Source organism: Phyllostomus discolor, chromosome 1 (assembly GCF_004126475.2).
Source record: "Phyllostomus discolor isolate MPI-MPIP mPhyDis1 chromosome 1, mPhyDis1.pri.v3, whole genome shotgun sequence".
Lineage (NCBI taxonomy): Eukaryota > Metazoa > Chordata > Mammalia > Chiroptera > Phyllostomidae > Phyllostomus > Phyllostomus discolor.
The window spans coordinates 2,917,145-2,944,899 of NC_040903.2; the positions used below are offsets into that span (position 1 = coordinate 2,917,145).

General features: G+C 64.2%; 1 protein-coding gene across 2 annotated transcripts in view; it reads left to right on the forward strand.

The window, feature by feature from the left end:
- Positions 1 to 27,755, forward strand: part of PPP2R2C (protein phosphatase 2 regulatory subunit Bgamma) — a 76,084-nt gene that overhangs the window by 22,946 nt on the left and 25,383 nt on the right. For both annotated transcript variants that reach the window (XM_028507130.2, XM_036018642.1), the window contains exons 2-5: positions 19,063 to 19,160; positions 21,191 to 21,356; positions 22,499 to 22,611; positions 24,876 to 25,053. In XM_028507130.2, coding sequence (XP_028362931.1) covers positions 19,063 to 19,160; positions 21,191 to 21,356; positions 22,499 to 22,611; positions 24,876 to 25,053 — 555 coding nt within the window. The remainder of the gene's footprint in view (positions 1 to 19,062; positions 19,161 to 21,190; positions 21,357 to 22,498; positions 22,612 to 24,875; positions 25,054 to 27,755) is intronic.

Below are 27,755 nucleotides of genomic sequence, written 5' to 3' on the forward strand. Positions count from 1 at the left end.
TTGGTCTCCCTCGGGCTGCTGGCACTCCCTTTACCTGTCCCTGGGAAGCTGGGAGTCCCCGGAATCTGTCATCTGAGGGGTGACCCTCACCCAGTGTCTGACCTGTGCGCTGGTCCGAACACCCCATCCCTTGCTCCTCATCAGGACACCCTGACGGGTGCCAACACTGTCCCCAGGCCTCCCCACAGGACTGAACCACGGTCACCGCCCTGGGGACTTTCCTTGGTCCCACGCCCCACCCTGTCCTGGTGTTTCCTGGGAGCACCTCTGCTCAAATCCTTGTGTCTGAGTCTGCTTCTGGACCCAACCTAACGCAGGGTGGCGAAGAGAAGGGGCTCAGGAGCTCACTCAGAAGGAAGGCCGGGGGACGTACGCCGAGACTGGGCCAGGCAGTGGCCATGAGTGAGCTTTGCCGGGAGCCTCTGAGGCCAAGCCGGGAGGAAGTGGCGTGCAGAGGCCGGAGGAGGAGCCGGAGTCTGGGAGTCAGCACCGCGGACAGCGCCGGGGGGGCGGGGCGCGCCTCGGTGGCTGCCTGTTTCCCCGCTGGCTGGGCCCCAGGGGCCCCGGAGAGGCCGTGTCCTGTGGGTTACAAGCCCGGTCATTCTCCGGTCAGTGCCGCCATGTCTGGGGCGTGGCCTCCCGTAGGGAGCCGCACCCACCCCGCAAGTCCTTGGCCCTGGGGGACCAGACTGTGGGTTTCCCTGTTCCTGCTTTCCCTGGCCATGGGACTGGGATTCCGGCGGGAGCTCGCCAGGGCGCGGGACGGGTCGTTCAGGCTCTCGGCTTTGCAGGTGCAGGTGGACGCCCTTTCCTGGGGCTTCCCGGACCAGGGGTCCACGGAGGACGCGGTCCATCTATCCACCCACGCCGCCTGGCGGGCTTTCCCGTCGTCTGCTGACCCCGTGCGGGGCCCTGGGGACCTGGAGATGGCCGGGGTGCCCTTGGTCCTGCTCTGGGGCCAAGAGGTGACTACAGTATCATTTTGACAAGTTCCGGGGAAGGAGGGGCTCGGGACCTCTGCGCTGGGGTGGAGGGCGGGGCACCTGGGGGTGGTGTTCCTGGAGCTGCTTCTAAGAGTTCAGCAGGGGTCTTCCCGGCAGGGGGGTGCAGGTGACGGCCGGCTGGGTGGAGGGGTTGGTCTCTAGGGGCCTGAAGTGGCACACTTCGAAAACGGCAAGGTGTGGTTTGGGCTGGAGCCGGCCGGGGCGGGGGGGCAGCGGCGGGCATCAGTTAGTAAGGACTCCGAGGGGGGCCGGGGCCTGAGGCCCGACCCCAGGTGCTGCAGCCGTCCGGCACTGGTCTCTAAGCTGGAGTGGGAGGCAGCCAGCTTTTTAATTCAGGGAGGTCTCTCAGCCTGCAAGGGAGAGTGGACAAGACGGGGAGCCTTGGGGGGTGGGAGAGGGTGGTCGGGGGGGATGTTCAGGCTTTCCCTGGGGGAGGGGGACAGCTGGCTGCTGGGCCTGGCTGTGAGAGGAAGTGACCAGAAGCATCTGGGAGCCCGGATCACGTCTCCCTAATTTAGAACAAAAGGAGAGGGAGGGCACTTCTCCCCTCTGCTCTTCTGGGATGGAAATGAGCTATTTTTTAAATTCATTTTCACTTTTTTTAAAGATTTTATTTATTTATTTTTAGAGAGGGAAGGGAGGGAGAAAGAGAGAAAGAAAGAAACATCAATGTGCGGTTGCTGGGGGCCGTGGCCTGCAACCCAGGCATGTGCCCTGACTGGGACTCGAACCTGTGACACTTTGGTTCTCAGCCCGAGCTCAATCCACTGAGCTACGCCAGCCAGGGCTGAAAGGAGCTATTGTGAATCAAGCCAGAGTCAGATTTCAAAAACTCGTTCAATCCGTGCCTCCTGTCGGGCGCTAGAAGCCGAACACGCAGCGTGTGCACGGACACGGCACCATAAATCAGTGTGCGCCACGGGCTGCAGGACAAGTCATTTCCACACGCGTGCACCTCCTCACACTCGCAATCAGTCTAATTTTTTATCTTTTTAGGCTTCAGATGAGAGTAATTAGTCATTTCTGCGGGGTTAAAGGCGAGCAGACGCATCTGACCCGCCTGCACTGTCGCTGGGGACGCCGCCGCTGCTCCCCTGCCCGATGCTGGGCAGGAGGCTTCCTGTTGATTTCTCTGCCGCCTTTTCTGGAAATAGTAACAAACAACACTTCCTGAGTTCGTGCCACCCCCCTGGCGCTGTTCAGGGACTCAGTGCGAAGGCACATTTGTCCCAGGCGGTCTGTCCCCGGCGTTCCGAAGCCCCTCGGTCTGCCTCGTCACTCGCCGTGTCTGCGTGGGGCCCGAGTCACGTCCGGTTCCTACCCCCCTCCAGGGGGGACCGCCTGGGTCCCCCCCATCATTAGGTACTTAATATTCTTCTTTGAGAATTGGCTTTCTGCCACAAATGGAAAACCAGCCGCCCCCCCCCCCAGCCCCCCGCATAACACTGAAGATCGGTGCAGGTGTTTCGGCTCAAAGAGGACACGTGTGTCCCTGAGGAACGTCTTCATCTGCCACTCGCACGTCAGCGGCGTCCGGGCCGACAGACCCCGGAGGCTCCCCGGGCCTCGCGTGGCACAGCTCCCTGGCTGTGCGCGGGACAGAGTGGGGGCCCAGGCCCGGTGTGATTTACTCCCTCGAGGTCCGGCTGTACGTCTGGACAGCCATGTCCAGCACTATGCCAGACTCTTAATGAGGAAATGGAGCAAGACACTTGTCCTCTCTTTCGGTGACCATGAACTTGGGTGCCCAGAGGGGCCAGGCGGGTCGTGTCAGGGAGCAAAGTACAGGGTGTGAAGGAAGACCCAGTGCTGTGCAATGCCAGGAGTGGCATTCCACCGGGCGTCAGGGAGTGGTGGGGACTGTGGCGTGCGGGCAAGCCTAGCCTTGTGGGACTCCAGCGGGGCCAGCTCTTACCCTTTCTGAAAAGAAACCAGAATTTCAGGTTTGTAGTACAAATGCCCCATTTTTAAATGTTCACGGAGAAGTTTTAAAATGCCCTTTGGGCCGAAGCACAGGTGCAGGCTGACTTGCCTGAAGTCAGCTCCGGCCTTTGCGGCCCTGTGTGACCTCTGCTGTTGGTCCGTACTCCGGGGGTGGGTAAACCACAGCCCAGGTGCCCAGGGCCACCGCTCCCGGTTCCGTCCGGGTGGGACTCGGGCCGCAGCGGGGCCGAGCGGGGTGGCGGAGACGAGGTGGCCTGCTGAGCCTCACGTAGCCCCTGTCCGGTCCTTTCGGAGGACGTGTGCTGACCCCCGGCCTGCATCGGCGCGTCCCCGTGGGGCGGGGGGTGGGGGGCACGGCGGGTGTGGAGCCAGAGTGGCCCGAGTTCAGAGCCTGGCTCAGGGAGTGCCGGTCTCAGCAGCGAAAACACCATTCCCCTTTGCTCCTGTTGGAAATCATCTCGAAGCAACAAATGGCACGAGAGGAAATGCAAATGCCGTCCCCACCTGGTGTGTGGGGAGTTCCGTGAAGGCCGGAAGTGGGTGCGGGAGGCTCTGGGGGGAGACAGGACGCCCGGGTGGCGGAGCACAGGCAGGAAGGCTGGGCTGCACGGTCACCTGTGGGGGGCGCTGCAGCCCCCGCTCCGCAGCAGCAGGCGGCGGGGTGGGAGGCCTTGCTGGTGCATGCAGAGCCTTCCGGGGGAGTGGCGGCAGTTACCGGACCTGTAATGGGTGTGGCACGTTGGTGCCAGGGGTGCAGCACGGTGATCCGCCCCGCGCGCTCACACACGGCCGTCCCCGGGGGGTCTGGTGAACGTCGGTGAGCCCGGGGCCACACATCGCTCTTGCCCGTGACCAGGACGTCCCAGGTCTCTCTCAGCAGCTTGGGGACACGTGGTGCGGCACCGTACTGGCAGCTGTGCTGCACACGGCATCCCCTGACTCGTGTGCTTCACAACTGGATGTGCGTGCAGCCGGACCCCCGCACCCATGTTGGGACCTTCTCTGGGGACCCCCAGTCTGCTCTCTGTGTTCGTGAGCTCGTTTTCGTTTTCATTTTAGATTCCGCGTGTCGGCGAGACGCTGTAGTGTTTGCCTTCCTGAGTCTGCCTTATTTTGCTCAGCACGATGCCCTCGGGGTCCCTGTTGTCGCAAATGGTGGGGCTTTCTTCTTTTTCATGGCTGTGTAATATTTCACTGCATCCATATTTCTGGGCCTCGGCTTCCTTCTGGGACGGTCCCCGCGGGCCCTGCAGGGTTTTGCGGGCGTCAGGGGAGACAGTACAGGTGGCAGCCACCGTGAGGCACCACGCGGTGCACCAAGGACACAGTTGTGGCAACTGTCTTTGCACCTGGTGCTGGGGACGGGTGGCGTCCTGTCACGGAAAAGGACATGGATGCACTCGGGCCACATCCCCAGCAGACATTCCGGTCCCCAAGTTTGATCTTGGCCCTAATACAAGGCGATGTGACCTGTTAGGTCCTGGGGAACACCCTAAGGTTATGCAGCCGGAGCATTCGGGTGGGGACGAGGCCCCTGCGGTCACCTCTCTGGGCGTCCTCGGTGCGCCCTGTGCCGGGAGGAGCAGGCCACCCCCGGAGAGGGTCCTCAGGCCCCGCCGCACACCCCGCTTCCCAGGGGCCAGCTGCGCTCAGGCCCCGTCTTCCAGGCCGTGGCTGGGCGTCAGTCTCTCCCCTGACAGCGGGCTCCGCTTGATGGAGGACGATGCCCCGGTCTTAGTGCACAGGGAGGGCTTCCGGGGCCGGTCAAACAGGGCGAGGCGGCAGGCCGCAGCCCGGCTTCTCGTCCCGGTCAGAGCCCCTGGCTCCGGAGCCCGGAGGCAGGACGGAGCCGCGAGGTGTGTCCCGCAGAGCAGGGTCCGGAGCCGAGGTCAGGCCGCCCAGCCCTGGTGCTGACCGTCACCACGCCTCCGTGGTCAGTCTCACCGACAGGGCTGGGGTGGATTTGATCATACGTGGCTGCTTATTTTGGGGTTTCCTGTTAGAGTTCGTTGTTGACTTCTTTGCCATTTTCTTTGCATTTTTCAATCAAAATACGTCCTGGCTGGCTGGTGGGCTGGGCCAGGGGGCGCTTTGTGAACACCTGACGGATGACGCCCTGACCCGGACGTCTCGTTGGGAGTGTACGGTACACGTGTGGCACCCGGGGGCGCCAGGACCCTCTTTGCGCGTCAGGTGCTTGTGGGTGCCACCCTTGTCCGGGTCTCGCGTTTCCCAACCACCCTTCCCCGGGCTTCAGCTTCTGTTTACCCTCCGTGGGTTCCAGAGCCAGCACTCCGCCAGCATGTGGCTGAAGAGCACAGTGACCAAATCGTGGGGGACCGTGTCCCCGGGAGATCCTAGGTTCTCAGCCACCAACAGCCCCCTCTCCAGACCTGAGCAGGTGGGCGTCAGGAGCAGGCAGAGGGGCTCGCAGGCATGGCTGTGGCTGATGCATTGCAGGAAAGGTGCACGGCCCGGGGACGGGTCCCTGAGTGCCCAGGAGAGCCCCACCACTGCTCGGCGGGCGGGTGGGCGTGCGTGCGTGCTCCAGTGTCGTGCGCAGCCAATGAGCCTTTTCTCACCTTTGTCTCCGGTGGCTCCTTCTCGTGGAAGGAGACACGGGCCGTGGGGCTTGGCAAGAAACAAGCCGTTTGTCATGGCTGGGCACCAGCCCGCCTGCTGTGGCACAGCCTGTCCCTGGGACGTGTCGCCCACCTGTCACGGGGAGTAAAATGTGTGTGTGAGAGAGAGAAGTGCCTGCAGCCCTGGGGGTGCGGGGGGTGCTCCGGGGGAGGCGGCATGAACGGGAGGGAGAAATCGGGGGCTCCGGACAGCAGAGGACTGAACAACGCCCCCTAGATGCACGCCCGCCCGGAACTCGGCGGGGGCCCTTACCGGGAAGAGGGCCTTTGCAGATGCAGTGACCTCAGACGAGGGCACAGGGGTGGGGGGGGGGCCTGGTCCAGCTGGTGTCTCTACGAGAAAAGGCCGGACACGCACAGACCTGCGGGGCGAACGCCACGTGAGGACCGAGGCGGAGACTGGAGTGACGCGTCTGCGCACCAGGGACCAGCCAGGGCGGCTGGCAGACCCCCGGCCCATGGGGCGAGGCCCAGAGCCCAGAACGGGCCGCCCTGGGGGCCCGCAGAGGGAGCCGCCCTGCAGGCCCCTTGACCTTGGGTGCTGGCCTCCAGAGCCCCGAGAGAAGGCGACTCTGTCGCTCTCGCCTCTGCACCTGTCGGTGGTGGGAGAAGGCACCAAGGCACAGACCCGCCCGGCCCCGACTCTGTGACCCCAGTTTTCTTCCTCTGCAGAGGGGGTGCTGGCCGGGTCGGAGTGACAGCTTTCTGTGAACGGCCGGAGAGGAGATATTTCCGACCTGAGGCCACGCTCAGTGGCTGCTGCAGATTCTCCCTCGCTTTGTGGTCGCTGGTCCTGGGCCGGATTCGGCCCGCGGGCTGCGTGTGCCAGCCCCTGGACGCGAGGCTTGGACTGTCTGCGGGAGCCCCGGCCACCCGCGTCAGGCCAGATGGTCAGGGGTTCTGCGGCCGGGCTGCACGCAGGCTGCCGCGGGGAAGCAGGGCCACAGCCCCGGCCATTGGGTTTCTCACTCGTTGGGTTTCTCGCCCGTGGGAGGGGCCGTGCCTGGTTTCCCGCGGGAAGGGCCAGGGACCCTGTGAGGCGGGCGCGTGCCTCCTGGTCTTCATGCCCAGCCTGCCCGCCTGCACTTCACTCCGCGGTGCTGGGTGCAGGGCGGGCACAGGCGGGGCTGGGCACAGGCGGGGCGGGGCGGGGGGCGCACAGGGGAGGGAGGGGCATTTGAAGAGCGAAGGGGCCTTTCTGGAAGCCCTCTCTTGGCCGAGTCGTCTGTGAGTTCCCTCTGTCCCAGCAGTGACTCCGTGGTGTCACTGTCCCTGGGGAGGGGGGGGCGGGGGCTCTGCGGGGTCGTCCCCCACAGTGTTTGATGACAGACAGAGGGGGGCGTCCGCCCGAGGGCAGCGTGTCTGACCCGTGTCCAGGCTGGTGGGACGACTGGAGCCCCACGCTGCCGCTCGAGCAGAGCCGAGGGGCTGGGCCCGGGTCCATCCCGGGGGGCAGAGGGAGGGGTGGCGGTCGGGGCCTGGAACAGATGGAAAGGACCCCCAGAAGCAGCTCCAGCTGGGGCTGGGAGCGCAACCAAGATCTGAAATCCGCCTTTGCCGCTCGGCTGCCGTGGGGGCCGGAGTGAGTGCCCTGGGCTTGCGGGGCCGCGGCCGCCCTTCCTGTGGGTTCGTCCAAGGGCACCTGGTCCCGGGGTGGCGGGACAGGCAGCGCAGGGGTGCGCACTCAGGGACAGCTCTGCCGTCCGTGGGCTCCAGTGCTTGTCATGCCCTCTCTCCACCCCGAGTGGGTCCCTGTCCCCACCCCTGGGGTTCTTCCCGCCCTCGTGCTGCCCCAGGGTTGCTGGGGTCACCCCAGTTCACAGATGAGGACACGGAGGCTCAGTGAGGGTTACCTGAGGCTGCGAGTCGAGGCAAGGGGCAGGGCAGGCACCCCGCTGGCCCCCCTCCTGCCCCTCCTCCCTGTCCCTCGTCCCTGGTCCGCCTGTTCCTGGAGGGCCTTGTCCCAGCTGTGGACGGTCAGGCCGTGCTGACCAGAGGGAAAGGAAACTTCACCACCTCGGACCATTGGATCGAATGACTCACACATTCCAGGACCACAGCTGCTTCCCTGGCGGCTGCTCCCTGCATCGCCGCCCCCTGCACACCCCGCACCCCCCACCCCACACACTTGCACTGCCAGGGACCCCCACCCCGCTCAGGGTCTCTGGCCTTACGCAGACCCCTTCCCGGGAAGGCCCGTTTGGTTGCCCTGGACTAGGTGGCATCTTTGGATTATCGTGCAAGGCCAAGGCCACAGCCTGGGGTCCCTGGGGCCCCGCACCCCAGAGTCTCCGCAGGGGGGTGTGTTTACCCAGAAGTGGAGCTGTGTGACCAGAGGGAGGCCGGCAGGCTGGGCCTGGGATCTAGGAGCCCGGAGGGGGAGGGGGAGGGGCAAATGGAGGTCACTGAGAGGAGGGGCCAGGAGCCCCAGAAAGGGGGTGCTTCTCATAGGGAGATTCCAGAGGCCAACAGGCAGTGGGGTCGGGAAGGGCCCCGCCCTGAGTGAACGGGACTTTCAGGGGGGGCCTCCCTCCCTGAAAGTCCAGGCCTTGGGGGGCCGGGTCTCCGTCCTCCTCTTGTTTCCTTTCCCGTTTCCTCAGAAGCCTTACGGCCACCGTCACGCCCCACCTTGGTCCTTTTCACTCCCTCCCGCCCCCTCCCCATCCTTGGTGGTGACCTTCCGGGTGCCCTGAGCTCAGGCTCTGACCCCATCGTGAGGATGGCCTGGGCGACAGCCTGCAGATGCAGCAGGCTCTTCTGATGCAGCGCCGTGGCCACTGCAGCACCTGCCTTGGGCGTGTCGGCCCCAGCAGCTTCCCCACGGTGCAGCCCAGGATTTGGCCGGCGTCTGCCTGCAGCTGGACACTCTGGCGGGCGTGCAGGGCAGAGCAGCGTGGGCCCCCAGTGTGGGGGGCTGGCGTCCCCGGCCCGGCCCTGCTTTGAGAGGCTGGAAGTCACCCCTCTCCCCCAAGGACGAGCAAGGCCAGGAGCGTGCACCCGGGAGAGCCGCCCCGTGGAAAGTTCTCCAACGCCACAGCCCCCCAGTCCTGACAGATGGCTCCAGCCGTCCTCGGGGGTGTGTGGTCCAGGGGTGGGAGCCCAGATCTTAAGACACAGAAGGAGCTGGACGCTGCGCCCAGCTCTGCCACTTGGCATCCGTACAGCTGGACGGCAGGTTGGCAGCCCGGGCCTGGGCAGCAGGGGGGAGCAGCAGGAGCAGAGGCCGGGGCGGGGTGTCGGCGCCCAGCCAGGGCCCCGCTTCACCCTGGAGATCATGGCTGATCAGAGTGCCTTCGGCCGGGGGCCGAGGGTGGGCAGGGCCGGAGGTCGCAGTGCTGAGCACCGAGCTGCGCAGCGGCTGCCGGGTCCAGAGAGAGCACTTGAGCCTCCGGTTGGCCGAACATACTGAGGTTTCCTGTTTTTAAAGCAGAAACAAGAAAGAGGCACAAGTGTGCCTTTAAAATAAGGTGTTGTGTGGCCGCCAAGTGCAAATGGTTTAAGCATCTGGAAGCCTGACCTTGAGGTGCGCCCTTGGCCCGTTCAGAGGTGCGGAGCCCCCACCAGGCCCGCAGTGGCAGCCAGGCTGGTGCGGGCGGGGCCGGGCCCCTGTTCATTCCTCCCGGAATCTCCACGTGGCACGTGGACAGAGTGTTTGCCACCCCCCCAGCTCAGGGTGGGGCGGAGGGCGAGGGCCTCTGAGTGAGCCCGGGCCTGCCCTGCCCTCCCCGCCACTGTCCCTCAGCTGGTCCCCAGTTCTGGCGCCCGCCAGGGGCAGAAAAACGGGCTGCATTTTGTTGCTTGGAGTATTTAACTGACTAAACACACTACACGCACGCCACGTGGACACACACGGGCACACACAGGGTCTGTGCTGTCCGGAGCATGTCCCCACGGTGTGGGCCCGTGGACCTGCTCCGGGCTGCTGGCTGGTGACGGGGCCCAGGCTGCTGAGCCCCCGGGGGGTGAGGACTCCGATGCCGACGCTGACGTATGGCCGGGGCTGGAGGAGGACGGAGCCCAGGGGAGGGGGCGGAGGGGGTGGTGAGCTGGGGCTTCAGGGGGTGGCGGTGGGTTGGGGGCCGGCGGGCACTGGGTGGGGACCTCAGCTCTGTCCCTCACTAGCTGTGGTCTCCGGCTGGTCGCTCTGCTCCTCGGGGCCCCCCGTTTCTCCGCCTGCACACACAGGGCTGCTGGGGCGTCTGGATGGAAAAGTACAGACCACGCACCGGTTGGCGGTGGAGACCTGTGTCGGCTTCTGCCGTCATTGCAGGAAGCCAGGTGCTCGCCCTGGCGCAGGCCGGCGGGGGGTGGCAGGGTCTCCTTACCCAGAGGCTCAGGCCCTGCCTCTGATGACCAGACAGACCGCAGGTCCCCCTCCCCACACAGTCCCCCGTCCAGTGCGGCCCCAGCAGGCTCCCCACTAGCGTGGAGCGGGCGGCCCTGGGCTGCCCTTGAAGCTTTCCATTCCTCATGTGCTTGACGGAAGCTCCGCTTTCGGCACCCCCTGCAGCCTTCTTGGGTTTCAGAGTTTGGGGAAATCTCTCAGGAGACTGTTTACAGCCAGGAGCCGGCCTGCTGTCACCATCTGAACCCGACACACGTCCCTCAGATGCCCTTAATGAAACAGAGGGCTCAGCTCCGCACCCTCGCAGGCTGGCAAGAGAGGAACACGCCTGCATGGGGTTGGCGGCAGCCCACCTGGCGGCAGCCCACCTGGCAGCCTCGCGGAGCTCACGAGGCTGTGCTGACACCAGCTCGGGGCCCTCCAGGGGGCGGGAGCGGGCTGGGTGTGCTTGCCCGCGCAGGGCCTGGGGAAGCGTCCTCTCCTGTCCCACAGCCCTCGCTGCACTGTTTAGTTAACCCTCCAGCCTGGGTGCGCCTGTCACCCAAATCGGAGGAGGGGACCCCAGCCGGACATGGGAGCAGCAGGGATGTAGTCACCAGGGTGCGCACGGGGAGGAGTGGGGCTGGCGTGCCAGCCACGGGGGCTGGACTTGAGGTCAGATGTACACGGGAGATGCAACTTTGGAACGACAGGGGCGCATTCCAGGTGACGGGACCGTTGTGGGACGGTGGCAGGAAGGGGCCGTCGAGGGCACGTTCTGGCTGGTTCATGGACAGGGCCTGGTTGAGCATAGGGTCCAGTGGCCCATGGAGAGTATGGCAGATTGGGTGCCACCCTGCTCTGCCGCTCAGCACCCCAGGGAGCCTGGCGGGTCACCCCTGTTCAGATAGACTTGTGCAGGTTCAAGCCCTTCAGTTGCACGTCATGTGGTTCTCACTGGATTCTCACAGCAGCCCTGCGGGGCTGGGACTTCCGTTACCCCCGTTGTAATGAGGAGGAGGCTGAGGGTCAGAGGGGGCAGGTGAGGGGTCCCCCGTCACACAGCCAGGCAGCGGTGAGGCCAGGACGCCGGCCTCACTGGCTGGGCAGCATCAACTGGGCACCACAGTGCAAGGGGAGCCGCACGTGCAATTTTATATTTTCTAGTAGCCGTGCCGCACAGGTAGCAAGAAATAGGTGCCGTTAATCTTGTGAGGCAATTATAGACCCAAAGTAACGTTAACGTACAATCAATACTGAAATTAGCCATGAGATGGTTCCCATTCTGTTTTTTCACACGGGGTCTTCGGATGCCGGTGTGTGCTTGACACTTGCAGTCCCTCTCGGTTCAGCCCGAGCCGGGTTTCAGGGGTCCGGGGGCCCCACATGGCTGGTGGCCGTGGTACCGGGCAGCACGGCTGAGTGGGGTCTTTGCTTTGCATCCTTTTTAATGTATCCTTTGCGCACCCTTGAATAGCTTACAGTAGCTTGAGGACTTTTCAGTTACTTGTCTGAGGGTACCTGGCTTCGGAGTGCTGGGTTTCCTGCAACAGGTGCTGGTAAAATCCGCTGGAGTTTTGGGGGATTATGTCCCCTGGTCCCCACTGTCCACGTCGTGTGTGTGTGTGCTGTGTCCTTGCTGACCGGGCCGGGTTGGCTGCCGTCCGTGTTCACTTCCGAGCAGTGACTGCGCTCGTTTCCTGGGACTGCGTGACCTGTGACCTCAGACGCAGTGGCTGTGCATGACAGAGGGTGTTTGTTCACGGTTCTGCAGCCAGAAGCCGGGGATCCGGGGTGGGGGTGGTGGGCTGTGCCCCCTCCGGAGCCCCTCGGGAAGAGTCCGCCCTTGCTCCTTGCAGCCTCTCGGGGCTGCGCGCTCTCCTTGGCTGGTGGCCACACCCTCCCATTCCTGCCTTCCTTGTTGCATTGCCTCCTCCTCAGTGTGTCCCTTCTAAGGACACGCCCCTGGGTCTAGGGCCCACTCGGGGTATCCAGGGTGGGCTCATCTCGAGATCCTGAACTACGGCATCTGCAAAGACCCTCTTTACAAAGAAGGTACCCTTTGCAGATTCTGGGGACTAGAATGGGGGCGTATGTTTTGCAGGCCAGCCTTCAGCGGTCCCCCCACCCCCCCACCCCGGCCAGTGAAAAGTCAGCGTTTTGACAGTGAGAATGGAGATGTGAGGGGATGCGACAGTTTTGTTTTTCTCCGGCAGGAAACGCGCACCGCGGAGGTGGCTCACGCAGGGCAGACCGGTGGCAGCAGCGTCAGCGCTGGGTGGGGCGGCCGGGGGTTCACGGCCAGGCCTGGGGGCGGGGCCACCCGGTGAGCAGGAACAGCAGGTGCACTCAGGAGGGCAAATGGAAAGACAGCCGGAGGGCCAGCGCGCCTTCAACCGTTCCCAAACACACTTGGGAATGCTGACCGCGCGCTCTGAAACGGGCCGGGCTCAGCGGGGCGCCGGTCCCTCCAAATCCCACCTCCGAGACTGTGGCCACGGGGACTGTGTGTCTACAGGCCTGTCCCCGGGTCCCAGGGTGTCCGTGAGGAGGGCGACTGATCAACGGAGGGACAAGGAGGGTCCGGCCGCCAGCGTACAGCAGGAAGACTTGTGCCCGAGAGCCACCGCAGGGGTGTCGAGGATGGCAGCCCTCCCTGCAGAGTTCTCGGGGGTACCCCGTTACCGCGGTCGCGCTGGTTCAAGGCTGGCTGTATGCGCCCGTCCTTCTCTTATACGGCCCGTCAGGACGGCTCCGGTTTGCGTCTGCAGATGGGGTTCCCCGATGTTGTCGTCAGCATCTGGAGCCGGGGCGGGCCGGCCCCTCCCGCCGCCAGCCGCCCCCAGCCGCCCCCAGCGGCCCGGGGTTCGCTGGTGAGCCCGGGGCAGCCGTTAACAGTAACGCAAGTGTTTGGGTTCCCGCCGCCAGGGGGCTGCCTTGGGGCCCCTCCCCGTCACTACACTGGGGGCTCTGCTTCTGTCCCTGAGTTTGAAGGAGGCCCGTGCGTGCGCGCCGTGGGGGTCCCTCACTCCCCCACCCCCGCCCCTGTCCGCGCGCTCATTGGTTCATTCATCCCTTTGCATGTTCATTGGTTAGTTACTCCCCCGTTTGTTCGGCCGGCCCCCGCTGAGTGTCTGCTGGGGGCCGGTTTTTGGGCCGCGCTGGGCACGCGGAGGAGGGAGAGGAAAGAGGCTGGGGGTCGCCCCGACCGTCTCTTCTCGCAGCCCCGAGGGAAATTCCTTCAGCCGTTTCTTGCTTGGTTCCCTCATCGGTGGCAGGAGGAGGCCCACACGGTGGGGACGGGGCCCCACGGGCCGCAGGGGCCCCTCGGACACCGTGGGGTCGGGTCTCCCTGGCTCAGCGGTTCTCAGACAGAGGGGACCATGGGGGGGGAGGGATTCTAATTGGAGGCCCCGCCCTTACCTCCGAGGCCCCGCCCCCCTGCACCCTGTTGGAACCACGGCCCAGCCTGCGGAGGACGGGCGGTGGCCCTGATGGGGTCGCCAGGTTTAGCAAACGGAAAGACAGTTTGCCCACCTCAAGCTTGATTTCAGAAAACAAATTTTAAAAAAGATTTTATTTATTTTTAGAGAGGGAGAGGAAGGGAGGGAGAAAGAGTAAAAGAGACGTCAGTGTGTGGTTGCCTCTCATGCACCCCCTTCTGGGGACCTGGCCTGCAACCTAGGCATGTGCCCTGACTGGGAATTGAACCGGCAACCCTTTGGTTTGCAGGCTGGCACTCAATCTACTGAGCCACAGCAGCCAGAGCAAAAAAAATTTTAATAGGGTAAGCATGTCACATACAATACTTAGGATATACTTTTATACTGAAGAATAATCAGGTCCCGCCATTTACATGGCAGCTCTAGCACCTGGGCACCTCGGGGAGCTGTGCGGTGGCGGGGGGTCTGATTTCCTGGTCCAGCCACCGCTGCCACTCGGCGGTTCACCAAACCGAGACCCCAGGCAGCCAAGCACCAGAGCTCAGGCCCGACAGCGAGGTGGTGGTGGCCTGGGTGGGAGCTGGGCCCCCGACTGCCACTCCGGTGCGCCTTTCGGGGGGACAGTGCTGGCGTGCAGTGGCAGAGGGCGGTGGCTGAATGTTTAACCCCCCCGCACTAACCAGACGCTCGGGGGAACAGGTTCCGAGCCTCGTTTCTCGTGCGCATCACGCGGTTGGACCCAGAGCTGTGGTTTGAGTGCGGTTTTGTTTCTGTCCTTTTTAAAAAACCAAATAAAACACTAAGGGAGGGGCAGTGGAGCCAAGGAGGAGGGCGGGCGCTGTTCTTACCATTCTCATCTTCAAACCAGGCCCTGCTGTGCACCCCTCTGAGTTTTGTCTGCAAGGCTCCCCGCCACCCCCCCGCCCCCAGAGGAACAGCCTCCCCTTTCAGCCCTGCAGAGCTGCTCTGGCCCCGCCCCTTTTTCATGCCTTGCACGGTGAGCGACATCCCCGTGGAGGTGCCCACCCCACGTTCCCGCTGAGAGCGGTAATTGAAGTGCTCCGGCGGCTCTGTGGTTCTAATTAGCCCGGAGTGGCTCCTCCTGGCTCTGTCCCTCTGCCTCCCTGTTCGCCAGGTGGTCCTAGAAGGTGTGAATTAGTCCAGAGAGCAAGGGGACCCCTGTGTTTCCTCGACCGAGTGGGTCTTCCTCGGGCGGCTGTTCAGGGGGTGTCTCAGGCCCCGTCCGCTTCCCTTCGCTCTGCCGCCATCCTCCCTGGGGTGGGGGGTGGTCCTGCCTCTGCACGCGAGCCCCTTCCCACCTGGATTCCCTTCCCGCCCGCAGCGTCCCTGCCTAGGCCGACCCTTCAGGACTCCGCTTCCATGCCTCCTCCTCCAGGAAGTCATCCATCCCTGCTCCCCGGGCTGGGCCCACACAGTCCCCATGGGTCCCGCCCCTGGCCACACCGCGTGGTGTTTGCTTACATCCCAGATTCCCCCGGAGATGGGGGGGGCTCCTCGGGGCGGGGGTCCCCGTGTCTGATTCACTCCCGGCCCCGAGCAGAGGCACAGCGCATGTCTGCTGAATGGAAGGAGAGAGAAAGGAAGGGGGAGGGGACGGGAAGGAGAGAAGGGGGGTGGGCGGGGGGAAGGCCCCTGGCCGCGACGTGTCAGAGCCAGCACCGCCTGCAGCCCATCGCACCTTCCGTTGTGGGCCTAAAACAGCCACGAGGGGCTGCCTCTCAATTTGGTGACACGGGGGCAGCTGATGGGCACACTGATGTGACGAGGCCTGAAGGGTGGCTGGTCGCCAGGCCATTTGGCCCTGCGGCCCACCTGCCAGGCCTGAGAGGTTGGCCACAGCCGGAGCAGGGCCATGCAGCCTCCAGGAGCCAGGGTGGGAGGACGGAAGTCAGCCCCGGCCAGCTGCCCGGACAGACGGACAGACGCAGGCGACCCGTCTGGATTGCCCCAGGCTGCCTCTCCCCTCCCCACGGCAGCTCCTCCTCCCGGCGCGAGGCCGCACTTTGCAGTGTGCAGAGCCGCCCAGCAGGGGCTGCTCCTGTCGCCACCATTACACAAGTGGGGAAACTGAGGCTCAGAGGGGTAGAGTGGCAGCCAGGACAGGGTGGGGCTCCAAGCCGGGAGCCCGAGGGCAAATCCAGCGCATCTCACGGCCTCTCTCGTCTTCGTCTCCTTTCCGGATTTCTCACCCTTCCCCTTCTTCCCACATCCACCCAGCGCTGTGACTTGGTGTGCACGCAGGTGACAATAACGTAGCACTGAGCACAGTGACAATTTGGGGGCAGTTTTCTGTGGCCAGGCACTTCAGTCTTTGTTGCTTTGTTAAACCCTCACAGCCCCGAAACAGCCGAGTCCTGCCCAGTTCAGGGACCAGGAAGGGGCTCAGGGCACATCTGCCCCTTGCTGGGAGTCAGGCGGCCGGCAGAGTGCGGTCCCCCCACCCAGCCCAGTCAGCGCCTGGCTGGCGGCTCTCGAACCCCAGCACCCCTCAGGGGGCTTTGGTCAAATGCAGATTCCAGGTGCCAGCAATTCTGACCCAGGGGGTCCGGGTGGGACCCTCGGAGAGAAGCCGGTGACGGAGCTGTGCGCCGTTCAGGGCTTGTGCTGCGAGATAACCGAGAGCAGGCCGGCCTCTCTCGGCCCCCTTCACCTTGACCTCGGGCCACCTGCTGGCCTCGGGCCATCTGACCGCTGGACAGCCCACAGGGGTCTGATCGCGGGGCGGCACCTGGAGGGCTGTGCTGGGGTCCGCCTTGGGCGTCACCCCTGCAGCCTGACCACTGGAACAGCCTGCCCCGCCATTCGGGGGGGGTCCCCAAAGCTGCAGCAGAGACCACTCCCCGAAGACGCTGGGAGTCACCGCCAACAGAGTCAGCCGTCCTGCGGCCCAGGCCCAGGGACGCGTGCCCTGCTCTGCGGTCTGGGCGTTGCTCCCTAGGTGTTTCGTGGGACAGCCGGCGCAGGGCCTGGGGGCCAGTGCCCCGAAAGCTGCACCATGAGGTGGAGTCACAGAGCCGTGGCACGCGCCTCTGAGCCGCTGCCGTGAGTTCCGTGGAGGCCGGGAGGGAGAATGAGGAGGAGCTTCAGTCTTCTGTTCGGTCAAGGCTGGTGATTCCTTCGAGTCGTGCTTCCTCCTCCTGAGCCCCCGGCCTCCACCGCCTCACTGGGGCTTCCAACCCCGGGCAGCTGCGGTGCTGCCCACGCGCAGAAGACAGAACTGAGTGTCGGAGGAGAGGTGTGACCAGCCCGTGGCCGCACAGCCAACGTGCCGGGGCCCAGATCCATGCCAGGAGGTCTGGCTGGTCCACAAAGAGCTTAATGGGATGTCCTGGGGCCAGGGAGGGGGTGTCCCTCTCCGTAGCTGCGACAGAAGTCACGGTCCCGCCTCCTTCAGGGGGGAGGTGGGGGCGGAGGAGGCAGGGAGGGTGTCCACCGTGAGCTGCCCGCAGATGTTAGGGTCTGTTACTGTGGCAACCGCCTGCACGCCCGCCCACGCTGGCGCTGGGCACCGGGGTTACACTGCCACTTTAATTTAATAGCATTGTTATTATCCATCATAAAAGTAATATAAATTATGCATATGTGCAGTCTCTTCAAACCGTATATGTTAAATACGTGCGTTTTTGCATATCCATTTATACCTCAGGAGAGCTATTAAGACAGACACTCATTACAGAAAAATCCAGAAAACAGGGAAAAGTAGAAAGAGAACAAAAAAAAATCATTTATGTCGATGACCTTTCAGCAACCTTTGCTAACAGGATGGAAAATTCCCTTCCAGCCTTTCTCTCTGCCGATTTAGTTGCTGTTTAACATGGTTGTGATCACTGGTCTATATAATTAAAAACATTTTAGATACAATTTTACATCCTGCTCTTTCCCCCTTAGGGGGCCCTGATGGGAAATAGCAAGAACCAGAGCGGCGTCGGGGCCCCAGTGCTGCTGGCTGCGGCCCCTGGCCCCTGGGGGTCCCCAGCCCGGGGCTGAAGGGGGGGGGCGGTGTCGGGCATCTCGGAGTCAGGGAGCGCTCCCCAGAGAGCCGCTTCCTGGCCTGGTCTGGTCTTTCTAAGTTTAACGAAATGCACGTTTCTCTTGACGGATGAACATGTCCAGCCGGTCATCTACCTCCGACACACCTTGTTTCTCCACTTCTCTTGGCCGCTGGCAAAGCTGGCGCTGACCTGTGGTTGCGAAGGCCGGTGCCGGGCCGGGCTGCCTCTGCCAGGCGCCGACCGGGAAAGGGAAACACACTTACCAAGTAAAAGTGGGGAGAGCACTCGGTGCTGAGCGAACGGCTCTGGAGACGAGAGGCGGCTGGTCCTTTGGAGAAAAGCAAGGAGCCCGGAGTGGGGAGCAGACTGATCAGGGGCGAGGCTGGAGGGAGGGCGTCGGTTACCTTGAACTGAGCGGGAAACACGGAACTCTCAGGCTTTCAGCTCCAAATATTCGTGACCACGCGTCTGCTGACTCGGCGGCTTGTTGGGGCCCCTGGGGCCCTGCCTGGGGCTGGCTTGGCTGAGGGCGGTGGGCGGGGGGGGCAGTTCTGGCACGGACAAGTCCTCTGGCCTCCTCCCCCCTTCCTGGGGACCCACGGGCAGCCTGGGTAGGTCCTTCCCCGGGCAGCGGCTTGTCTGCTGGGGTCCCGCAGGCCCAGGGAACCCCGGGGCCGGCCCGGAGCAGGTCACCAGGAGCAGGGGGCGGCGGGGGGGGGCAGCCATGCTAGGTTCCATGTGCGGGTGCAGGAGGGGGCACAGCTTCCAGGTTCTGACGGGGTCTGCCTCCGGGGACTGCGGGTCACAAAGTTTTCGCCACTCCGAGGCCTCTGCTTTACTCCAAGACAAGACGGGCAGCCACTGGCGGCTTTGGAGGGCCCCCTCTCGCCTCCTCCCTGTGGAGGCCCGCCGTGACCCGGGCGTGGGGTGGGGGGGGCGCGAGGACACCGCGGGAGGCTGCGCGGTCATCCACCCCAGGAGAGGCAGAGAGGGGCCGGAATGTGTGCATCGTGGAGACAGAGCCGGGACCAGGGAGGGAGAGGCCGGGAGGGAGTCAGGGGACCCTCGGGCCCCGTAGAGGGGTGCATCCCCAGAGGGTGGGGGCTGCCACAGAGGAGGGAGGCTGGGAGGGGTCAGGATCCGGTTTGGGGACCACGGAGGGTTTTGAGCGGAGACACCCTGTGTCACCCTGGCAGCTGTAAGAGGGACGTAGGGGGCGGGGTCAGCTCAGTGGCCTCCCGGGTCCTCTGGGGGTGGGGGTGGGGGGGTCAGATCTGTGTTTTGTTTGAAAGGAGACTCAGTTTGTTTCCATCAGATCAGACCCGAAGATCACAGGGGTCCCATCCTGGGAAGTGCAGTGGGGGGGGGGGGCAGGGGCAAGGGCAAGGAAGGGGCATAGTTGGTCTCAGGGGCCCCCAGAGGTGGGCTAGTAAGTGTTTGGTTTGCACCCCGATCACTTGGTCAGCCCAGGAGGACCCCGTCAGCTGCTTCTGGAAGGTGGCCCAAGAGCAGGTCTCTGTTCTGCAGCCAGCGGGGCGGGGCCGGGGCAGCGGGTCCCTGCTCAGGGCCCCCACCCTGGGGCTCCTGCCGCCCGGGGGTGGCCCCGCTCAGGGGTGCAGGGCCTTTTGGGGTGCTGAACTGCACAGCACGGGGGTGCTAACGAGCCACGCCTTCCTGTCTCCCCCCCGCCAGCCGATATCATCTCTACGGTCGAGTTCAACCACACGGGAGAGCTGCTGGCCACCGGCGACAAGGGTGGCCGGGTCGTCATCTTCCAGCGGGAGCCGGAGGTGCGGCGGGGCCTGGTGGGTGGGTTGGGGGGGTGTATCCTGCAGGGCGCCACCCTGCATTCCACCTGGGCGGGTCCCTGGGGAAGCTGCCTGCCTCCCCGGCAGGATCCCGGGGCCGGACGGCAAGGGTGTGCTGGGGCGCGGGGCGGGCACCGGCCGGTCCGGGCAGGGAGCCCTCCGGGCTGCCCAGTGGATGTTTGTCCACTGCTGGCCGTGTCCTGGACCCCGGGAAGCAGGAAAGCGCAGCCAGCTGCTGTCCCGGGACAAGCCTCCAATTAAACCGCTCTTTGCCCGGGTGAGCTGGCGCGGTCCCGGCCGTGGCCACACGGGGAGGACGCGAGGGGCCTTCTGTGGCTGTGCGGCTGGCCCTCGGGCTGGGCTGGGGGTTTTGCTCAGCCCTGGGCCCCTGCCCAGCGACCGTCGTGGTCCGTTAAAATTCGGGTAAGACAGGCATGGCCTGGAACACCCCACCCAGGGGTACTGTTTTTGAACCACTGAAAGAACTTGTGGTAAAAAAAGCTCCCACTTGCTGAGCACCTACTATGTGCAGACACCTTGCTACATTCTCTACGCACTTTTCTCATTGACTCTCATTTCCCACCTCGAAGGGTGGGGACTGACCCCCATTTCACAGGTGAGGACACTTGGAGTGGTCACCCCAGCTAGTGTGCAAACCCCGGGGCCTGAAACCAGGACCGAGAGGGGGCGGCTCGGGCATCACACAGGTGCTGGGGTCCTAGGGTGGACGAGGAGCTGGGGGGGGAGGGGGAGAGAAGGAGGGGGAGAGAGGAGGGGTGTCGCATTCAGTCCCTAAGTGTCACCCCCTCAAGGTCTGACTTGACCCGTGTTTGCTCCCAGCGCCCCCCTCACCACAGCCCTAGGGGTGCTGTGGTCATCCTGACTTCACAGACTCGGACTGGAGCTCCGGGGTCCTGGGGGAGCTTAGCGAGGACACAGTAGGGTCCACACGCGGTGTCCACACTTGGCGTCCACATGCGGGACCGTGGCTGGAGTGTGGCAATCTCACGGGAGCAGCTGGCGCCCCGCACCGGGGATGGCAAAGCCAAGCCTGCATTTTGCCACACTGTAGAGAGAAATTTAATGAGTGAGGCCAGATTCTTGGTTTTGAATTTTTCTCCTGTAATTTTTTAAATTAATTCTGGCCCTGCTGACCTCGGTCGTAGCTGGGGCTCTAGGGAGACGTAGTGAATTAGAATAAGAAAGTATTGAAGAACTTTAAAGTTCTCTGGAAGCAAGACAGGTCAAGCCACAGAACCATGGGTACTTCTAGAAAAATGAACAGAAAACCTGAGAATGCGCCTGGTTGAGGGTCTTGGATTTGCTCCCGGGCAGTTACGTTTCTGGTTGTACTTCCACGATGTCACGTGAACTTGAACTGTCCGCTGGCCCCTGGTGGCCCCTGGTGCCCGGGATGGACTCCCTGCCTCACTCTTCAGGGGCTCCCCCAGGAGGGTGCTGCCCACACCAGGGTGGGCCCCGCCCTCGGAGGAAAGTCGGGGGACAGTGTTCTGCCTCAGGTCTGACGTTACCGGACGTTCTGCCTGGTGTTCGTGCCTCAGCCAGGCCCCGGCTGGACACGTGGACGTGGGGGGCAGGTCAGACCCCAGGGAGCACGTTGCGCTCAGTGGACACGTGGCCTTGGCAGGTCCAGCCACCCCTGAGCCTGCACTTGCCGCACCTGTAAAATGGGGAGAGTCACGGCACCCCACACAGAGGGGCCTCGAGGGTAGCGGGGGATGAGGCGTGAGACACATGTGGCTCGGGGTCCGGCGCACAGTAGGTGCTCAGGAGACACGAGCCAGCCCTGTTACTGTTGCCCTAACTTCCCGGGCCAAGGAGGAGCGGGGGCTTGGCCACGGCGCACAGCACGGCGGTTTACAAAGTGGGGCTTCTCCGGACCCCTGGGTGGGTCCAGGGGCCCTGCTGGCCACCCGGTCGCTGTGGCTGTCGGCCCCCCGTGGGGTACCCCGCCCCGGCCCCGGCCCAGCCCCGTGTGGGTCCCCTCGCAGAGCAAGAGCGCGCCCCGCAGCCAGGGCGAGTACGACGTGTACAGCACCTTCCAGAGCCACGAGCCCGAGTTCGACTATCTCAAGAGCCTGGAGATAGAGGAGAAGATCAACAAGATCAAATGGCTCCCCCAGCAGAACGCCGCCCACTCCCTGCTGTCCACCAACGGTGAGGCGGCGCGGCGCGGCGCGCCTGCGCGCACTCGGGCCTGTGCGCCGGAGCGTGGGGGTGCCCGAGCGTGTGGGTGCCCGAGCGTGTGTGTGTGTGTGCGCCCGAGTGTGTGGGTGTGCCTCCATGGCTGAGCGTGCATGCACGCAGCTGTGGGCATGTGACGCAGCAATTTACCATCAAATGCTACTCTCGCCTCACTCTCACGGCCAGCGTTTTCCCCGGTCTGCGGGCCCCTCGCAAACTGCATTGAGCAGCACGTGAGTTCCACGCAGTGGGCGTGTTCTGGTGTCCTCGGCCTCTTCCCTGCCGGACACGGGGCTGTTCCCACGGTTTACATGGCAGTCCCTGGACATCGTTGGGGACACTTTCCTCCCGGGTGGAGGGTTGACATTTACGATGGAGGAGGCCAGGAAACACGGGGACACGTGAGGCAAACTTACCTCTTCCTCTGCACCCCAGAACCCCAGTCCGCCCAGAGTGGGGGTCACCCCTAGGTGGAGTGACCATGCACGGGTTGGGGAACCTGGCTGGCTCTTTGCCATTCAGGCCCCTGAGGAGGCTCCCGGCTGGACTCCTGCTTCGCTGTGGTCCGTTCTGAGGGCGCGGCCCCTGGGGCGGCCCTGCCTTGGCCCGCACTGGGCCTGGGGCCGGAGGCTCCGCTTGCCCTGTGCTCCGCCTTCTGCTTATCCCCCCTCTTCTGAACCCCATCATCAGAGTCACTGGGGGCACAGGCGGGCAGGCCTGCACTCCTGTGGGACAGAGGCTGAGGACCTTGGGGAAGCCCCCTGAGCCTCAGTTTCTCATCTGTGCACCGGGGCGGACACAGCCCCCTCTGGGGTGTGGTCACAGTGAGGACAGTCTTTCTGGAAGTCAGCGGAGAGACTGACAAACGCCCTTAAATGGGCCATGCCCTTGGACCCAGCGATGCCACCGTTAGGATCTCTGGTGAGCAGCTAGAGGAGGAAGACAGGCGTCCCGCAGGCGAAGGCGTGCGCCACATCCGTGTACACGGGAGAGAATCAGAGGGCACCCACTGCGGGGGCTGAGGAATTTCCGAGAGACGCGTCCGTATCGCGTGGACCAGGGAGGTTGCTCCCTGTGTAATCCTGCCTCTTGTTTCACTCCGTCTGTTTTTAAAGACAAAACCATCAAGCTGTGGAAGATCACCGAGCGAGATAAAAGGCCCGAGGGCTACAACCTGAAAGACGAAGAGGGGAAACTGAAGGACCTGTCCACGGTGACGTCCCTGCAGGTAAGGTGTCGGCCGTGGGCGAGGCCGGCGCGCGGGAAGCACACCTGTGGCTCTTCGCTTAAAACCAGGGTTTTAGGGTGCAAAGGGCCCTTGAGATTTGAGCCCAAGTCAGGTTCAGGTCCCGGCTGCGGTCACCTCCCTGCTCTGTGCCTCAGTTTCCCCGGCAGCCAAGTGGAGGTGGCCATCTCCTCCTGGCGTGCCGGCGAGGATGGGGTGAGGGGCCGCGCATGCAGCTTGCAGCCATACCTGAGTGTGCAGAGTGGGTCCGGTAACCCTGGTCACATGGAGAGGGACGCTGAGGCCCAGAAGCGGGCAGGGAGTCACCCGAAGCCGCCTGGCTGAGCGAGTGGCAGAGGTTGTGGGCGGAGCTGAGTGGGCTCAAGCCCTTTGCTGAGGGGGACAGGGATGGGTTGCCTTTGGTTTACAAAAAGCCCAGAGAGCCGTGCTGGAGCGCACTGCAGTCCTCACTGTGGTGAAAAGGCGAGAGGACCCTTCTATCTCCCAGCAGTGAGATGTGGAAGACAGAGTTCTGGAGTCACAGGGCCTGGGTTCAAATCCCACGTCTGCTACTTCCTGGCAGAGTGACCCCGGGCCAGGCTGTCGGCCTCTGCCAGCCTCCGATTCTTCATCGAGACCAAGTCTGAACCTGTGGCCAGCACGTGCCTGCCACACACTCTGGCTGGAATAGCTCGTTGGACCCTCGCCACAGCCCTATTGCGTGGGGCTATCACCCCCATTTCAGAGATGAGGGATCTATACCCCGGGGAGTCCCGTCTCCTCTGTGACGTGGGCACTCGGTCCCTGTGTCACGGGAGAGCCACGGGCCGGCTCCTGGCGTGCTGCCGGGAGGGAGGACTGTAGAAGTCCGTCCCCCCTTCTGCAGCAGGACAGGACGCACAGCGGCACTGCCCTGTCTGTCCGGGGTGCCCGGAACCCTGCCCGGAGCGCAGTGGGCGCGTCGGACGTGTTTGCCAAGGGGTGCGGGCGCACAGCTAATGGGAGTACTCATTCAGTGCACCCACTGGTGGAGCACCTACTGTGTGCCGGGCTGCTGTAGGCCTGGGAGACTGCCGTGAACAGAGTCTGAGGGCAGGGCGGGGTCGAAGTCCTCTGGGTGTCCCCATGCCTGGCCCTGGCCTGGCTCAGAGGGGGTGGCCGCCGAGTGCCTTGAAGGAGGGGGGAGGAGTGTCGGGAAGTGACGACTGTCTTCAGAAAGGACTCTGCCATTTCCTGACCCCGTGACCTAGACAGGTCGGGTTCACCTCGGCACCCGGCCTTCTCACTGGGGATGTGGGGGTGGCCGTGCCAGCCCCTGCTTCCTGAGCGTGGAGCCCAGGCCACGGCCGCGAGAGATCCATGCGGCTGCACCTCTGAAGACCTCGCGGTGGAGGGGCACGGCACACGCAGCTGTGTCCGAGGAGAGCCCTGACGGCAGGGTGGGCGGTGGGCCGCCCCTCCCTACCAGGGCAGCCGCCCTTCCTGGGCGCTGTTGCCCCTGGACCCTGCAGGAGGAGTCACGGGTCCCTGGCTGTCCAGAGGGGTGAGCGCTGCAGGGGGAGGGCATGGCGGGAGGCAGAGGTGCGCTCCCTGACCCCGTCCCAGCCCTCCTCACGCCCCCTCTCCGGGGCAGTGAGGCTAACCCTGGGGCCGTAACATATGACCCCAGCCTTGCCGGTCATGGCTCCCAAGAACGTCCTTCCCTGTCCTAGAGCAGTGCAGTGTGGGTGTCCCCGTTGGGCACACACAGGCCCCTTCCATTCCATGTGCCTCCGCCCCTGACGCTTCCTTTGGTGGGAGGGGAGAGAGGGTAGAAATGGCCCACTCACCTTTTAACCACCTGAGCCCCTAGTGCCAGGCATCACTGTACTCACATCCCATTGGTCAGGACCAGTCATGTGGCCACACCTGGCTGCAAGGGCCACTGGGAAATGTAGTCCTTGTCTGGGCATCCCCCTTGTCACTTCCTGGTGGAAGGGCTGCCAAGGTTTGGTGAGGAATCAGCGGACTCTGCCGTAGGATCTTCTCATTCCATTTTAAAGATGTGGAAATTGGGGTGCAGAGGGGTTCAGTCACCTATCAAAGTCGCATGGTGGGCTCAGAACCAATCCCAGGAGGCCAAGCGAGGGAGGTGGGCTTTGCTGCAAGGCTGGCGGTGGCGGACATTGGCCGCAGGGCACTGCCGATCTCCAACACGTGTAATGGTTGGGTGCCCCCGCCCCACGGCCCCGCTCTCACGCCCCTGCCCCCCCCCCCCCACCCCGTAGGTGCCCGTGCTGAAGCCCATGGACCTGATGGTGGAGGTGAGCCCGCGGAGGGTCTTCGCCAACGGCCACACCTACCACATCAACTCCATCTCCGTCAACAGCGACTGCGAGACGTACATGTCGGCGGACGACCTGCGCATCAACCTCTGGCACCTGGCCATCACCGACCGGAGCTTCAGTATCCTTCCGCGGCTCCCGGGTGGGGGTGGGGGGGGTGCTGGCTGCCTGGCCGGCGAGCGCGCGGGCTTGGGGGCTTCCGCCTCGCTCGGCTTCGTCGGCGAGTCCACGGTGGGGGTGTGACTGAAGCCCAGATGTATGATTGTGCAGAGTTCATTGACAAACGCTGTAAAACCGTGGCTACGAAGGTTACAGTGACCCCTCGCCACCTGCAGGGTGGCTGGGATCCCGTCCCCCTGGGACCTCACCAGGGAGGGAGGGGGGAGGTAAGGGTCCTGGAGTCAGACCTCCGGGGGGGGGGGCCGGGTGGGGGGGGGAGGGACAGCCGACCCACCTGAGACAATCCGCCAAGGTTCCTCTGGACCCCCTTCCCTGGGCCCCACCCAGGGTTTAGAGGGACAACTGGGTGTGAGCGGCCCAGCCACATGGAGTCAAGGGGGGGGCCCTGCTTGGTGGCTCCCTGTGTTTGGACAAGGGAGGGGCCATGGGATTGAGTCCAGCCCCCACTGACCAGTGAGGAAGGAGCCGGTGACGCACGACCGTGGGCCGGGGGCAGGGCTGAGACCCAGCCCGGCGGGGGCTGCAGGGGACGGAGCAGGCGGGCTGTCCGGTGGTCACTATGCTGAAGACCGACGGTGACAATAATAGTGACAATCACAGTGCGGCTCTTGTCCAATGTCAACACGTGTTAATATGACGCCCTCGCCTCTCCCCCTCACAACGGCCCAGTGACGCAGGCCCTGCCCCGACCCTCCTCTTCATGTGGGGTGGGGGAACTGAGTCACGGGGAGTCCTGACTGACGTGCTGGGGGCTCACTCCTGGCCGGGGTCACGCCCTGGCCCCCAAGCCTGCGTTTCCCACTGTGACACCAGACTGCTGTCTGGAAGGTCGCCGCCTAGGTGTGTGTGAACCAGGGAGGCCCCGTTCCCAAGGCTGGAATCAGATGGAGGCACCAGCCCTCCCAGAGCGGCGGGTCAGAGACTGTTAACACGAGAACTCGTAAAACACCCGGCCCCCCGGCAGGGCATGGGGGCTGCGAGCTGGTCCCTGGGTGGGCCCGGCGAGCGTGCTGGTGAGCGTGTTTCCCCGGCCGGTCGACTGAGGCTGCAGGCCGGGGCCGGTGGAGAGGGAGCCCGGGGGGCGGCGGCTTTGCCAAGTGAACGAGGGGACATGGGGTTGGTGGCATATGCGTGGCAGCGGAAACAGCAGTTGGCTCTGGGATCTAAGCCTGGGGGGTGGGGGGGAGGCCAGGCCCCGTGACAGGAAGGCAGCGTCCGTGGATCCCTGTGGGAACCTGGGGGCTCTCCTGGCTGCAGGTCCTGCCTGTGTGTAGCCTCCAATTTTGTGGAAATGCATTGGTAGTTGATTGAATATAAGAGCATCCTGGCTCTCAGTGGCTGTTACTCTGCTGAAGGTGGAGTGGGGGGGGGGTCCCAGCAGCCACAGCCTGTGGACCCTCAGGGCTCACTGGGCAGACGGGAGGAGTGGGCAGGGTCTCTAGGGTTGGGGTGGCTTGCAGACCTCCCCTGGTCAGACGGGTTCTTCAGGGAATCAGGCTGCACATGGTCTCCACGTGGCCTGTGGCTGCTGGGCCGCCAGAGTGACAGGACCCAGGGAGACCGGGCGCCTGTCCCAGGGACAGAGTCAGGACAACGGGTGGCGGGTGCGACGAGGGGTCGGATAGCAGCCCGGCAAGGAGAAAAGGTGTCTCATTTTCTGGGCGGGAGGAGGCCCGGAAGCCCCTGCTGGACGCTGAGCTACAGCTCTGCGCTGAACTTGAGACGCCCTTGGAGCAAGTCCCTGCCAGGGAGCTCCGGACCTGGGGGTTCCGCCCCTTTGACACTGGCTCTCTGCTGTCTTGGCTTGTCCTGCTGCCGCTGCTGCTGTCCAGGGAGTTCTCAGCTGCGCTACCGTGTCCTTGTGTCCAAACAGTGACACTTTCCAGTTATAAGCAGAATTGCTTTTTAACAAGGGTTTTAAAGGGAAAGGGAAGCTTTTCAGTAAGGGTGAGGAGTGGGCCTTGTTTGGCCATGAATCGCAGAACTGGCCGCTCGGAACGGAGGGAGGGGCTGGGACCGCCCAAGCCTCTCTTGTGCAGACCCTCCCTCAGCCTGCCAGCAAGGCTGACACCAGGGCGCCCAGCCTCCCTCGCCCTCACCCGCAGCGGGGGAGGAGGTGCCAGACCCTCCCGTTCCCCCCGGTGGCTCTGGCATCAGGTCCTGCTCTCCATCCCCATCAGGCTCAGCTCGGCCACACTGGTCCTGCCCAGCCCGCTGCCTGGACCCCACCCTGTCCAGCACCCCCCCTGCCCCCCACAGAGCCGTGAGAGTGGCCCACTGGATCCTCTGGTCTGACCACATCACACCCCACCAGCTCCTGGACGAAGTCTGACTCCCTCAAGTGTCCCATGGCCCTTGGTGACCGGCCCTGCCCTCTTCCCCTGGGTCCTTTGCATCAGGCTGGCCCACGGCTCAGGCCTCTGGGTTCCCCTTCGTGTGCGTCACGGGGCTGGGGCTGTGCTCCGCCTTCTGCGGCCCTGCCTCTGGTCATCCTTCTCGCTGTCACAGCCGGGTTGGCTCCTGTGGGCCCCCTCCGCTCGGCCACCTGTGTGGGGTCCACTCCGTGCCCCTCCCAGGCTGGTCAGAGCCCCCCCCCCAGGCCCACACTCCCCATCACACTGGGCCTCCCTCATCTGCTGATAC